We start from the raw sequence: 14,670 nt of genomic DNA, 5'->3' as shown, positions 1-14,670 counted from the left end.
GCATAATGAAGACAGGGTCTGATAAAGGGGTGGGTCTGAGGGCGCAGGAGGGGTGGGAAGGACGGGAGGAGTGTGAGGGAGGGGGAGGTCTGAGGGCGGGGGTCTGTGGGCTGGGGAAGGGGCCTGGTGGACAGCTGAGGGCCCAGTCGCTGCAGCTTTGTACCTACCGTTGGGCTCCGAGAGCGATCCCCATGTGGCTGCCACGTGACCCCGTGCACTATGGCGATCTGAGCGGGAATCCTAGGCTCGTGCGCACCAGCTGTCTCTGGCCACCTGTGCGCTTGCGCAGTAGCCTCCCTCCCCTGAGAGCTGCCCCTGCGGCCCTGAGGTGCCCCGGTAGGAGGGACAGCAATGGCCACCCCAGAGCTACTGACTGCCCCCTAATGTTACCGCCTTCTTGTTTGGGCTGGCGGGCCCTTTATGATCCCTGCCCTTGGCTGTCTTTCCATGCTTTTCACCCACACCCATGGGCGGTTTCCTCCATCTCAGCCCCAGCCTCTCTTCTTTGCCCCACAATGTCCTGATACTCTGCCTCTCTCTGGACGTCCCCTGGGGCCCTCACACCCACTGGGTCCCACGCTGGCCTCAGTATCTCCCCCAAACTGCATCTCCTCCCAGATCCCCATCTCAGAGTTGGACCCACTGTCCCCTCTTTAAGCCAGAGCCCCGGGCCTGGCCCTGAATGTCTCCCTCAAATCCAGCCTATCAGCTCCACGGCCCTTCCGCTCAGCCTCCTGATTGCTCTTTCCACCAGCCCCCTCCTCCCTTCCCCACACCCTGCCCTGCTCTACCCACCTGCCAGGATTCCCTACCCCAGCTTCCCCTGGGCTCTCAGACGGAAAGCTCGAGGTCCACTCGCCATGCTGCAGCCCAGGGACTCTCACTAAAGCCCAACCTGACTCTGTCCCTCCCCTGCTTCAAAGCCTCCTTACTCCCCAGTGCCCTTGGGACAGAGTCGATACCCTGCAGTGTGGCACCAAAGACTGCATCTTCTGGCCCCCCAGACTCCATCCTTGTCCCCCGACTCCGCAGTCTGTTTATGCACATGCCCTTGTCCTGGAATGCCCTTCTCAGTATTTACTTGGTTATTCTCATGAATTCTCTGGGACGCCCTCTTGATCACCAGGTGTGTCTCCTCTGGCCTCCTACAGCCTCCAGGCTTTTCCCAACGTTGCCCTGATACTCTGCCTGGGCTCCCCTCATCACAGCCCTGACCACCCTGGGCTGTCACTGTCTGAAGATGGGTCTGTCTACCCCTACTGGACTAAGAGCTCTGTGAGGCCAGGCCTGGGGTTGTGTTTGGTCACTGTTGTGTCCCTAACACTGTTCACCTGGAAGCCTAGCTCAGAAGGAGCTTCAGTAAATGCTTATTAAATCAGAGAGTGGCTTGCTTCTTCTCTCCGTCCCTCCGTGGACGTGTGGCCTTAGCCCAGCCTCTAGATTTCAGTGCCTCCGTGTCTGCTCTTCATCTGTGCTCTTTACCTGGGCGTCCACTGGAGTAAAGAAAATTCCCGCGTGAGCCACTAGCTGGCTGAGTAGAGCTGACCCCAGGCCCATGGCAGGATCGTCTGCCTCAGGGTTGGTGGGGGAGCTCATTAGTCTTTGATCAATGCCCTTGCTATGCTCTGGGGTCATCTAAAGATCTCTCTTGAGCCACAGAGCCCCCTGAGCTTGGGCTGGCTGAGGTCGAGATGAGCCCTTCCCCAAGGAGGCGGCTTCCGTACAGGGCAGCTGCCTGGGCAGCAGCTCAGGACCTTTATTGACCATATGAGCCCTGGGGGTGCTAATGGGGTACCCTCAGGCCCCGCCCCAGCAGCCTCCGCCGAAGTTCTTGACTGAGCAGTTCCTGTTCCCTGCGGGCACCCCGCAGTACGCTTTGGTTCTCCTGGGCCCTCCGGATCAGGTAGGGGATCACTTCCTCCAGGGAGCCATAGGGGATGGACTTGTACACAGCATAGCCAGCCTGCCCTGGAGGGAGAGTAGTTGCAGGGTGTGGGCTGGTGTTTGGGGGAGAGGCTCCCCCAGGCCCCATCTGGAACAGAGATTTCCATTTCTGAGAACATGGCAGACTAGGTGGGTTGGACAAAATCTCCCACTGAAAAAACTAAAAATCCTGGAGTAAACATTAAAAAAAAAATCTTCTCAAAGTTATGAAAATGCTTAATCCAAGAATTAAGAGAAAGTGAGAATCCAGAGAAGGAAGGGTTACACAAGAAGCATTTCTATCCTGAAGGCAAAATTGGGCTGCTACTTAATGACTTCAAAGCTCAGGGGGTACAGAAATGGAGGCCCAAAGCCTGACCACGGTAAGAGTTATAAAGGAGAACTTCCCCAGATTAAGTTGGAATCCAAAAATCTAGACCCTCAAAGTAAGAGATAACAAGAAGTCAAACCTCCCACCCTCCCTCACTCCCGGGGAATGGCCTTGACCATGAGCAGAGCAAGGAAAAAACTAGAGAAATCCATCTCTGATACGTTGTGGCCGTGGGTTAGTCCCCTAAAATATTTGCAGCCTCAATTTGCATCCCTGGGATATCTCAAAAAAAACCCCTCAAGCTGTGAAGTTAGGGTACACTGACTTTGTACCCCTCAGCACCTGGCAGAAGAAAACATAAATCTTCTGGTCTCAGGCCCTGGTGAACAACACAGTAAAGAAAACAAAGCACACAGGTGACAAGATACCACGATGAAGAACCAACAGAAACAACAGACCGCAGACACAGAGACACAGGCCCGCAAGGCCTTCAGCTATGGGACAGATCTATCTGGAAGGGTCTGGCGCTCGGACCGGCTGCAGGCTCTGGATGGGAGCCTGGCCAGGCATTGTCTGGGAATGGAAGATGGGATCTGTTTGGGAGGGAATGAGGCCTGGGGCTGACTGGGTGGGATGTGGGAGTGGGGCTGGGAGGGACAGATCATTCACGTACCCAGTGCCAGGGAGACATGGTCACACATCCCCAGAAGTTGTCCAAAACAGACAGGCCCATCCAGAGGAATGCCCAGCTCCCACATGCTACAGAAAAGGCCACATCATCAATCCAGACAGTGGCTGGATCCAGAGCTGAAAGTCAGCCATGATGCGCTCATATGGCTGTGCTAGTTATTCAAATGTTGAAGTACTTCCAAACTCACTGATAAATAACCACTGCCCTGGGCCCCCTGAAGGATCCCCAGTGAGTCCCCACTTCTTCCCTGGAGCCCTGGGACCTCCCCATGCCCCAGCAAATAAGGGGCAATGCCTTGTTCAGCTGGGGCCTATGGGACCTGCAGGTGTAGCAGGAGTTAAATATTTTGAATATCCTCCCCAGATCCCCTTTGAACCTACTGGCCCACACTGTCCCTCCCCTTGTTCCACATCCACCACCCTTTGGGTACCTATTTCCCAGTCCCCTACTTCATACCGCTTGGTTGCCTGGTGAACAGAGTCCTCATTGTGGGAAGCCACCATGAGGGGGCACATGGGGCCACGATGGGACACCTGGGTTAGCATCAGCTCCAGACAGCGGCTGTAACTGAAGGGAGATAAAGGCCTGGCATATGACACCTGGTAAGTGAGAGTTAGGCCCCAGGGACTGGGGATTTCTGTCCTTGGGAGGTGGGGTGCCTAAGGGCAAGGACCCTGAAGTCGGGAAGTACCTGCATCCCACCTGCCTCCCCTGTGAAAGACATCCCCTCTCTGAGGCTTTTTCCTCTCTTTAACAACCCACGTTCACCTAACAGTGTTGTTGTGAGGATGGAGTGAGATGAGGGTGGACATAAAGCCTCTGGTACAATGGCACTCTCACAGCAAAGGGCCACATCACACAAGATGACATTTATCCAAGGTCATTCACTGCAGCAGTGTCTACAGAGCAGGGTTAGTAACAACCCAAATGTCTGTAAGTGGGGGACCGGCTAAATGAACACCCAGAGGAGAGTGGAGTGCCCCTGCGGGGGCAGGGAGACCCCGTGATTACATGGTGATGGGAGCGGATGGGAGCTGTGTCGGTGTGTTCATTTTCATATCATTTTGATTTTTGAATCATGTGAATGTATTATTTATTCAAAATCTCTATTAAAACATTAACGGTACTGTGCTGGAGAAGATGTGGAGAAATTGGAACCCTCCCACCGTGCTGGTGTGAGTCTAAAATGCTGCAGCCACTTTGGAAAACCATATGGTAGTTCCTCAAAAAGTTAAACATGGAGTGACCATATGACCCAGCGATTCCAGTCCTAGAGAACTCAACTTTTTTTTTTTTTTTTTTTTTTTTTTGCGGTACGCGGGCCTCTCACTATTGTGGCCTCTCCGGCTGCGGAGCACAGGCTCCGGACGCTCAGGCTCAGCGGCCATGGCTCACAGGCCCAGCCGCTCCGCGGCATGTGGGATCTTCCCAGACTGGGGCACGAACCCGTGTCCCCTGCATCGGCAGGCGGACTCCCAACCACTGCGCCACCAGGGAAGCCCTGGGGTTTCTCTTTGAGGTGATGAAAACGTTCTGGAATTAGATAGTGGTGATGGCTGCACAATCTTATGAACATACTAAAGGCCACTGAATTGTGCACTTTAAAATAGCAAATTTTACGATATGTGAATTATATCTCAGTAAAAAAACCCAAAAATGGTGCCAAATGATTAAGCCTATGGGACACAAATGTGCCTAGGAAGCTTCATGGGCTTGGATGCAAGCTTAGCCTTCGTGGCTTGGCAACTTGCTCTGGAAACTTGGTGAGTACTTGCAATTCTACAGACCTCTCCTTGGTCCACTGTGAAATGGAATTGGGCTTTGAAAACTCCATGAAGACAGGGCCTGGTGGCCACCTTGGTTGCCACTGCAACCAGGGTGCAACACAGTTCCTGATCTAAATCAGGTGGTCAGGGACTTCCCTGTTGGCACAGTGGTTAAGAATCTGCCTGCCGGTGCGGGGGACAGGGGTTCGAGCCCTGGTCCGGGAAGATCCCACATGCCATGGAGCAACTAAGCCCATGCACCACAACTACTGAGCCTGAGTTCTAGGGCCCATGAGCCACAACTACTGAGCCTGCGTGCCATAACTACTGAAGCCCGTGCGCCTAGAGCCCATGCTCCACAACAAGAGAAGCCACCGCAATGAGAAGCCCACACACAGCAACGAAGAGTAGCCCCCACTTGCGGCAACTAGAGAAAGCCTGAGCGCAGCAACAAAGACCCAACACAGCCAAAAATAAATAAATAAATAAATAAATAAATAAATTTAAAAGAAAAATAAAGTGGTCAGCAAGTATGTATTGAAAGATAAATTCTGTTTTTTCTTTTTTTTTTGGCTGCGGCCTCTCGGCTCACATGATCTTAGTTCCCCAACCAGGGATTGAACCTGGGCCCCTAACAGTGAAAGCCCAGAATCCTAACCACTGGACTGCCAGGGAATTCCCTGAAAGAATAAATTCTTTCTTCCCAGGGCCATGGGATGGTGGCCCAAGGAACTCACAATGATTTGAGGTGAGTAAAAATGTGGGTTCTAGAGCCAGTCTGCCAAAAATCTTGGCCCTGCCACTCACTAGCTGTGCGACCGTGGGTAAGTGATTCCATTTCTCTGTGCCTCGATTTCATCCTCTGTGAAATGGGGATGATAATAATAGTATCTACCGCTTGGGTTGTTTATTCATTCTTTCAACAGATCTGTACCAAGCACCCACCACACAGCAGGCGCAATTTTAAGCACTGAGGGTTCAGCAGTGAACAAATCAGAATGCCCTGCCCTCCTGGGCCCACGCTCCCGTGGGTGAGACGAATAATGAGCAACCGAATGTGAAACCTCAACTGCTGATAAGTGCCGGAAGAAAAATAAATCGAAGAAGTGAGTGGGTGTGGAAAGTTCTAGTTTTTGATAGGAAGGTCCCCTGAGAAGGTACCAACAAATAAAGATCTAAGGAGGTGAGGGATTGAGCCACACCACTGTCTGGAGGGAGAAGGTTCTGGGCAGCGGGAACAGGAAGTGCAAAGGCCCTGGGGGTCATCAAGGAGGCCAGTGTGGCTGGAGTGAAGTGAGCGAGGGGACAGGATTGCAGGCCGCTGCAAGGATCTGGGGGTTATCAAGGGTGCACTGGGCGCCATGGGGGGATTTTGAACTGAGGAGGGACAAGATTTGAGGCAGGTTCCCTCTGGCTGCACGTGGGGACCGAATGGGGAGGGGGTTAGAGAAGGGAGCAGGAAGCCCAAGGAGGAGGCTGCTCTTCAGGTGGGAAGTGACGGTGTCCTGGACTGGGGAGAGGGAGTGTTGTGTGGACCCACACAGGACACTCAGCACCCTGGGGAGTGAGCTCTGATGAAAGGTTAGATGCTAATATTATTTGTCTCAGAGGCCAGCCTGCCCCAGTCCCACCTCTGACTGGTAGCCTTGTAGTCAGGCTGAGTGGGATCTTCGGTACCCTGGAGCCGGGCCACCTCTCTCTCCTTGTCCAGATATGCCCCTCGTACCAGCTTCACCCCGAAGGCCAGGCCAGCCCTGTCTGCGGCCTCAGCATCCCGCCTCAGCTGCTCGTAGGTGTCCTGGCAGAGCACAGGGGCAGCTTCGGGTCAAGGTGCCGGGACCCCGGCCTGCGGTCCCCTCCCCCGGACCCCCCCCACCCCCCCCAAGTGCACCACACACCTTCAGATAGGCCTGGTAAGTGTTCCACACCCAGGGCCCGCCTTCCCTGGGGCCGTTCCAGCGAGCGGCCAGAGCGGCCACCAGCAGAGAGAGTGCAGGGTTCAGGGAGGTGTACTCAGCGTCCACCAGGAGCCTCACATGCTGGGCCCGGGCGTGCTGAGGGCGAGAGAGACTGTGGTCGGGCCCCCAGGAGTGACCAGCAAGCAGGTGCAGCGGAGCCAGACCGCGGCCACAGGTGTTACCTGTACCACCCGGTGCAAACGGCTCAAGGAGGCCTGGAGATGCCGGGTTTGCTCGACATTGAGGCAGGAGACCTGGAGGTCCTGTGGGGGGTGGGGGATGGCAGGAGCAGTTCAGGGCTACTGCACCCTTCCAGAGCTTAAGTCTTCTCTCCCCCACCAGCAGGAAGGGAAAAACAGTTTAGAAATTGTTCGAAATCTGAAAAGTAGCTGTATCACATTGATATTATTTACTGAGGGATAATACAATGGTTGAGAGCTCAGAATCTGAGTCTGAATCCTGGCTCCACCACTTACTGTGTGGCCTTGAACAAATCATATAACCTCTCTGGGCCTCAATGTTCTCCTCTGTAAAATGGGGGTGATAATAATAACTACCTCATGGAGTCGCTGTGTGGATAAAAATGGGTTAATATATGAGCTGTGCCTGGACATACACAGAACAGGACAGTGCCAGAATATGATGAGCGCTCAATACCTGTTATGATAATAGGTGGCTTCAGATGCCATCTTATGTATTTAATCTTTACAATGATCCTAGCAGGCAGATGTTATTCCAAGCTCTGTTTTCCAGTGGGAGAGTGACGTGACTTGGAATTAGCATCTAGAAAGTGCTTGGAACAGTAGCTAGCTCAGAATAAGAGCCATAAGCGTTACCTCGCATTCGTCTCTTGGGACCTCAGTTTCCTCATCGAACTTTGAAGGCCTCATTGCAACTCACTAGGCTCCCCTGGTCTGACCCCTCTGCTCTCACCTCCTCCCACCCTCCACCTGGCTTACTGCCCTCCAGCCTCACGGGCCTCCCTGCTAGTCTTTGAACATGCCAGGCACCTTCCCACCTCAGAGCCTTTGCTCTGGCTGTTCCTTCCGCCTGGAACACTTTTCGCCCAGATGTCCACTTACTTCACTCCAACCTCTCCGCAGGGTCTTTATTTCAATGCCACCTTCTCTATGAGGTTTTCTCTGGTTTGAACTTGCAACTCCCTTCCTGGGGCTTTCCCTTCCCCTTCCTCAGCCTTATTTTTCCCTACAATGGCTGTCTATACTTGTAACATATCGGCTTTGTTTTTTGTTTTAGTATAATTAAACATTTATTACATTTTTTCACACACTTATGGATAGAGTGAAGAGAGGGCAATGTTTCTCTGTGTCTGTCTCTGCGCCACACTCCCCATCTGAATCCAAAATCATTTGATTGTAAGGGAACAATAAACAGAAACCTTTCAAAAGAGCTCAAGTGAGAAGGCGGTTTACTAATATGGGGAAGTTCTCAGAGCCCAATTTCTTTTTTTTTCTTTTTTTTTTTTTGCGGTACGCGGGCTTCTCACTGTTGTGGCCTCTCCCGTTGCGGAGCACAGGCTCCAGACACGCAGGCTCAGCAGCCATGGCTCACGGGCCCAGCCGCTCCACGGCATGTGGGATCTTCCTGGACCGGGGCACGAACCCGTGTCCCCTGCATCGGCAGGAGGACTCTCAACCACTGCGCCACCAGGGAAGCCCTCGGAGCCCAATTTCAAAAGCACCTACTTTATCTGCATTAATAAATTTGATCCCCTAAAACAATTAAGTAAATATTATTCCCAATTTCCAGATTAGGAAACTGAGACCCCGAGGGGTACTAGAACCTAAACTTGAAAAAGAATGATTTTCCTGGCTCGGTGCGCTTCCCACCCCCCCCACCCCCCCCCCCCACCCCCACTCCCCCCGCCTCAGCACGAGGCCCTGCAAGCCCCAACTTGGCTTTGGTTTTAACAATTGAGAGTCTCTTGCGCCTCCCAGACTAGCAAGTAATTACCTCGAGGGCAGAGATTTTGTTTATCTTGGTCATCATCCCCACCCCTGGCACAGCATCTGGAATGTGGTAGATGTTCAACAAACGTTTAGGGAATTGTTACATTTGTAATGTGGAAATAATAACTATCCCTAGTTCAGGGTCCTCTTATGGGGATTCGAGGGTGAATGTGACCTGCTGGTGACTCAGGGAGTCCAGCTGGGTTCAAAGAAACTGGGAAGTTAAAGGAAGAGGAACAGGTGGAATTTAGGGCTCCAGTATGGTCAACAGGTTGGGTATGGATACTATCCTGGGGGAGAAGACTCTCCAGGAGAAGGGAAGGGTGAGGGGCACCTGCGGAGTTCTTCTCCCCAGTCAGAGAATTGTCTCCCTATGGGGCATCCTCCCAGGAGAGTTCTGGGGTGTGAGCAGCTGGTGGAGCCGCCGCCCTCACAGAGGGCCGACAGGGCGCCACATGCAATTTCAGGTCCTCATTTACCCTTCACCACCCTCTGAAGTAGGGACTATTGTCATCCCCATTTTACAGAGGGGGAAACAGAGGTGAAGGCATAGAGAGTTGAAGTCATTCGTCTAAAATCACACAGCTTGGGACTTCCAAGCTGTGTCTGGTGGAGAATGGTTAAGAATCCGCCTGCCAATGCAGGGGACACGGGTCCAAGCCCTGGTCCGGGAAGATCCCACATGCCACGGAGCAACTAAGCCCATGCGCCACAACTACTGAGTCTGCACTCTAGAGCCTGTGAGCCACAACTACCGAGCCCGTGTGCCACAACTACTGAAGCCTGCATGCCTAGAGCCTGTGCTCCGTAACAAGAGAAGCCACAGCAATAAGAAGCCCACGCACCTCAACGAAGAGTAGCCCCTGCTTGCCGCAACTAGAGAAAGCCCGCACGAAGCAACGAAGACCCAACGCAGCCAAAAATATAAATAAATAAATAAACTTATAAAATCACACAGCTTGACCTGGGATTTAAACCTCAGCATCTTCAGGCAGAGAGTAAATGCTTCCCTTGAACACATATAAACCACTTAGGACAGTGCACGTTGTGAGTGGTAAGTTCTCCACCATTAATTTTGTTTCAGACTCACTTGCTCCATTCATTTACTCATTTATTTAACATATGTTTATCACATCTTGTCTAGGTGCCATGGCCTGGGATATGGCCGTGGACAGGACAGTTATGAATCGTGCTGTGGAGCCAGTGGCTGTGAAGACCAAGGATGGGTGGGGCCTGGGATCGGGATGGGGGTGGTAGGACTGCTCTGAGATGGGGACAGGAGGAAGGGGCAGGTTTGGGGAGACACAGGCCAGTGTGGGACCCAGTTGGTGTGAGGGGTCTGGGGGATGTCCAGGCGGAGGTTCCAGAGGGACTCAGAGGAAAGGCTGGGGCTGGAGACAGAAGGCAGGCATCATGAGCGCAGAGCAGGGAAACAGGCTGTAGGGGTGGGTGCGAAGGCCCCTTGGAGGGGAATAAGGACTGAGAGGGGAGTGAGCCGGGACCTCGCCCTGGGGAACCTCCATATTTAAGAGTCAGGCAGGGTAAAACCCAACGAAGATTGAGAATGAGCTGGCAGAGGTGGAAAAGGAACACCAGGTGTGATGGTGTTGGGGAAGCCAAGGGAAGCTAGTGACACAGAGGGATGAGGGCCCCTCTGTCATCGTGCAGATGCCAGCCTGGCAGGGGCTTTAGTCTTTGAAAACACCCTGGGAAGAAATTACTATCACTGCCCTCACATGAGTAAACTAAGTTCATGAAGAGGTGAAATTCGGTACACTCCAAAGCTGATCCTTTGAAGCACTAAGTCCTGCTTCTATGTGTTCTGTGACACATATTAAAAATTACGAATTAAAAAAAGAAACCTCAGCAGGTCCCAGACAGCATGATTTGGGGTGATGGAGACTCAGAAACCACCCGGGTGTCCATCCCAGGAGAGGTAAACCATGCGGCCAGAAGCAACCATTAAAAACAGTGGATTAGGGACTTGCCTGGTGGTCCAGTGGTTGGGACTCCACACTCCCAGTGCAGGGGGCCCAGGTTCGATCCTTGGTCAGGGAACTAGATCCCACATGCTGTAACTAAGAGTCCACATGCTACAACTAAAAGATCTCGCACGCGGCAACGAAGATCCCGCGTGCCACAGCTAGGACCCAGAGCAGCCAAACAAATAAATAAATATTTTAAAAAATGGATTAGATGTACACAGAGATGCTTGGAGGGATCTTAAAATCAGAGTGCTCAGTGAAAAAAGTAAGAAACAGAATGCCATAGGTAACATAATGTTACTTGTGTGCGTTTAAAACTATACCCTCCACCCCCCACCCAGCCCCATTGATGGAGAAGGGCACAAGGGAACTTCCTGCAGTGATGGAAAGGTTCTATACCTTGATAGAGATTTGAATTGCTCAGATGTGTATTTGTCAAAGCTCATCATCAAAGGGTACATTTACAATGTGTGCATTTCATTGTATGTAAATTTTACCTGAAAAGAAATACATACAGAACTCTAATTAGTTATGTGCGTTCTGAAGCATTTGGGGGAGAAGTGTGCTGATGTCTGCAACTTACTTTGAAATGCATCAAAAAAATGTGGATTGATGGATGGATAGAGGAATGGATAGAAGGATAGATACGATTTAAAGCAAGTATAAGCCCAGTGGCATGGACATACATACACTACCAAGTGTAAAATCGATAGCTAGTGGGAAGCAGCCGCATAGCAGAGGGAGATCAGCTCGGTGCTTTGTGCCCACCTAGAGGGGTGGAATAGGGAGGGTGGGAGGGAGGGAAGAGATATGGGGATATATGTATATGTATACCTGATTCACTTTGTTATAAAGCAGAAACTAACACACCATTGTAAAGCAATTATACTCCAATAAAGATGTTTAAAAATACATAATAAATAAATAAAGCAAATATAGTTAAATGTTAACGGCAGCAGGTATATGGGTGTTCACTGTAAAATTCTTTCAACTTTTCTGTATGTTTGAAAATTTTCATAATAAAATGTTGGAAAAATATGCCCCCAAAGAGCATATACTTGGCAAAACAAAATCACAGTAACTAAGAGATACATGCTGCTGATGGCAGGGAAGGTAGAAATAAGATATGGAAATAAAGAATAAATGAAAGAGGGACTTCCCTGGTGGCGCAGCGGTTAAGACTCTGTGCTCCCAACGCAGGGGGCCCAGGTTCAATCCCTGCTCAGGGAACTAGATCCCACATGCATGCCGCAACTAAGGGGCCTGCCGGCTACAATTAAGAGCACACGTGCCACAACTAAGGAGCCCACCTGACACGACTAAAACCCGGCGCAACCAAATAAGTAAATGAATAAAGTAAATATTTTTCAAAAGTTACAGTTAATTAAAAAAAAAGAATAAGTGAAAGAACAAATGAGTGAATGAATGAACCAAAACCCATTGGTCTAATCATAGCTTCCAGCTGGTTAGCACACACTAGCATAGCTGAGTCGATTGATAAAATATTGATTACTTTCTTCTAGTTGGTAAAGAGCTGCTGTCTCAGTGTCTCCTCTGAGAGCTCCCAGCCCCCAGGCCCCTCCCCTAGAGTCTCCAGGTGACCCCTATTCCATTTATTCCAGCCATGCCCCAGGTCTGTAGCCACACTTATTCTGACCATTCTAAGCCTGGAAAGTAGAGGTAGTTAAACATTTTGAACATGCCTCTGGCGGGTGCCTGCTACCTCCAAGTCCAGGGGGCTCTGCTTCCCCCACATTCCCCACCAACCATTCAATCTCCCCCAGCCTGAGCTCCTTACCTGCCCAGAGTCCATGGCTTCGGCCAGTCTTTCAGGGCTCAGCTCCAAGGACCCCCCTGGCCTTTGGACGCGTGAGGTTAGCTCCTTCTGGAATGGGGTGGTAGATGGGGTAGCGAGGGGGACCTGGGGGGCGCCCACCCCCTCCCCTCCCACTCTGCCGGTCCCTTACACAGAGCCGAGTGCTCATCAGCGCCGTAATCTTCAGCTGCATGAGGATGTTTCCAGTCGGGCCGGGGCTCTCCAGGAGGCCTCGTGACAGGTCCACACATCGAAGCATAGCGCGGAGGTTCCCCTCATACCAGGCCTCGCTGCCCAGCCAGCAGGCGTCAGGGTTTGGAGCCCACTAACCCCCTTCTTGCAAGCCTCCCGGCCACCCTGGTCCCTGGCCCCCTACTCACCCAGTCTTGACAGCTGAGTCTGGCTCCTCCTCAGTGGGCACCGCCAGCAGGGGCCGGAGGCCTAGGCTCTGCAGCTGTTGGACACAGGCCCTCACCTCCTCTGTGGTCTCACCAGCCACAAACTGCCCGTAGATGGATGCTCGGAGAAGCGCGCCCGAGAGCTGGGACCCCAGGAGTCGCTGAGACCAGGCTTGGAGCTGGGGTGACAGGGAGCAAGGGCTCAGAGCCTGGCCCTGGGGAGCCCCTGGGCCAGTCCCCACGGTCACTGCTCACCGCCAGGCCGTGGGTGACCAGAGGGGGCCAGGCACACAGCCGTAGCACCAGCAAAGCCCGGGTCAGTTCTCCTGTGCCCTTGAGGTGGAAGGCCCCACCATCAAAGCGCAGGGGCTTCCAGCCCCCAGCGGAGGGCCCCGCTTGGGAGCAGAGCACACGACAGGTCCAGAGCATCAGGAATCCTTCGCCACTTCCACACCAGGTCAGGGGACTTTGGAGGCCGCTGGTCCACCTAGTGCCCCTTGCCCGGCCAGGGGCAGTGACTGATTAACCAGACAGTAACCAGGGAAAGGTAAATCTTTAGGATCACGGGCTCCTTGAGGGGCAGTTAATTATTAACTTACGGGGACATAGTTCAGAATAATGGGGACAGGAAAGGAAACCCCCCAAAACAGCCCCCAACGACCCTCAGAATAACAGCTCACAATTATTAGGTGCCCATCACATGCCAGTGGGTGTTAAGTGAGAATGTGGGCTCTGGGAGCAAGGCAGTGTGGCTTTGTGGCCTTGGGAAAGTCCATTAACCTCTCTTGTTGCAATTGCTTCATCTTAAAATGGGAGAGAGGGTAGTGCTACTGAATAAATTTGAAAATGCACATAACCTTTTACCTATCTGTTCCATATTAAGTATGTATCTTAGAGAACTTGAACATGGGCATCAGGAAACATGTACAGGAGGAAACGTTCCCAGCAGCATTGTTTGTAATAGTCCCAAATGGGAATTTCCATCAACAGGAGAATGGATGAATACATTGTGGTATAGTCATACAACAGAATACTACAGAGCAGTGAAAAGAGCATAAACTACTGATACGCACAACCACATGGATAAATCTCACACACGTGGTGTGTGAAAGACACCAGACACCAAACAGCCAGACAGGACATGCTGTCTTATTCTATTCAAAAAACTCAAAAGCAGGGATAATGAAATGGCAATATAGTATGGGGGATACATACATACATGGGTGGTCAAACTACAAAGAAACGCAAGCAAGGAAATTATTATCACAAAAGTCAGAAAGGTGGTTACCTCAAGGGATTAGAGGAGTTGTAACTGGGTAGGGGCTCATGGGGACTTCTATGTCCTTTTTATCTTAATCTGATGAGGATTCACAGTTGTTCACATTATAAGTATTTTTTAAAGCCATACGTTTATATTTTACACTCCTGAATGTACAGTACATTTCACAATAAAATAAACATAAGAAGTGAATCATAGTGTCAGCCTCACGGAGTTGTTATGAGGATCCAGTGAGCTCGTGGACACACACAGCCTGGTATACAGTATGTGCTCAATACATACTGGCTGTGATCATGAAGTTTTGTGTACGTACAACCCCATTGGTGTCTATGCCCCTGAAGAGGTATATGACATTAATCACCCCTGTGTTTAGGGATCCGCAAAACCGCCTCAGGCTCACCGATTCGCTGGAGGGACTCAACTCAGAAAAACTGGTTTACTCATGGTTATGAAAGGATACAGATTAAAAATACCAAAGGGAAGAAGCTATGGGACATAGGAGACATACGACCTGGAGACACCAAGACAAGACATAGGTCCTGGAGACACCAAA

General features: G+C 51.5%; 1 protein-coding gene across 3 annotated transcripts; it reads right to left on the bottom strand.

Annotated features, from left to right (window-relative positions):
* Nucleotides 1-1,631: 1,631 nt before the first annotated feature.
* Nucleotides 1,632-13,679, bottom strand: PRODH2 (proline dehydrogenase 2). 3 transcript variants are annotated; one of them, XM_030874546.2, is made up of 11 exons: nt 13,619-13,679; nt 13,094-13,356; nt 12,821-13,017; nt 12,592-12,730; nt 12,423-12,509; nt 6,852-6,932; nt 6,610-6,765; nt 6,343-6,509; nt 3,402-3,512; nt 2,928-3,013; nt 1,784-1,968 (listed from the first exon to the last, which is right to left on the bottom strand). In XM_030874546.2, the coding sequence occupies exons 2-11, from the start codon at nt 13,265-13,267 to the stop codon at nt 1,784-1,786; spliced, it is 1,383 nt and encodes a 460-aa protein (XP_030730406.2). In that variant the 5' UTR covers nt 13,268-13,356; nt 13,619-13,679. The 3 variants fall into 3 exon arrangements, with proteins under 3 accessions (XP_060144812.1, XP_030730406.2, XP_060144813.1); XM_060288829.1 differs by lacking the exons at nt 2,928-3,013; nt 13,619-13,679 and having other exon boundaries at nt 1,632-1,968; nt 13,094-13,267; XM_060288830.1 differs by lacking the exons at nt 6,610-6,765; nt 13,619-13,679 and having other exon boundaries at nt 13,094-13,267.
* Between the last annotated feature and the right edge of the window lie 991 nt (nt 13,680-14,670).

The sequence above is a fragment of the Globicephala melas genome, chromosome 19, assembly GCF_963455315.2.
Source record: "Globicephala melas chromosome 19, mGloMel1.2, whole genome shotgun sequence".
NCBI lineage: Eukaryota > Metazoa > Chordata > Mammalia > Artiodactyla > Delphinidae > Globicephala > Globicephala melas.
This window is presented reverse-complemented; position numbering and strand designations above follow the sequence as displayed.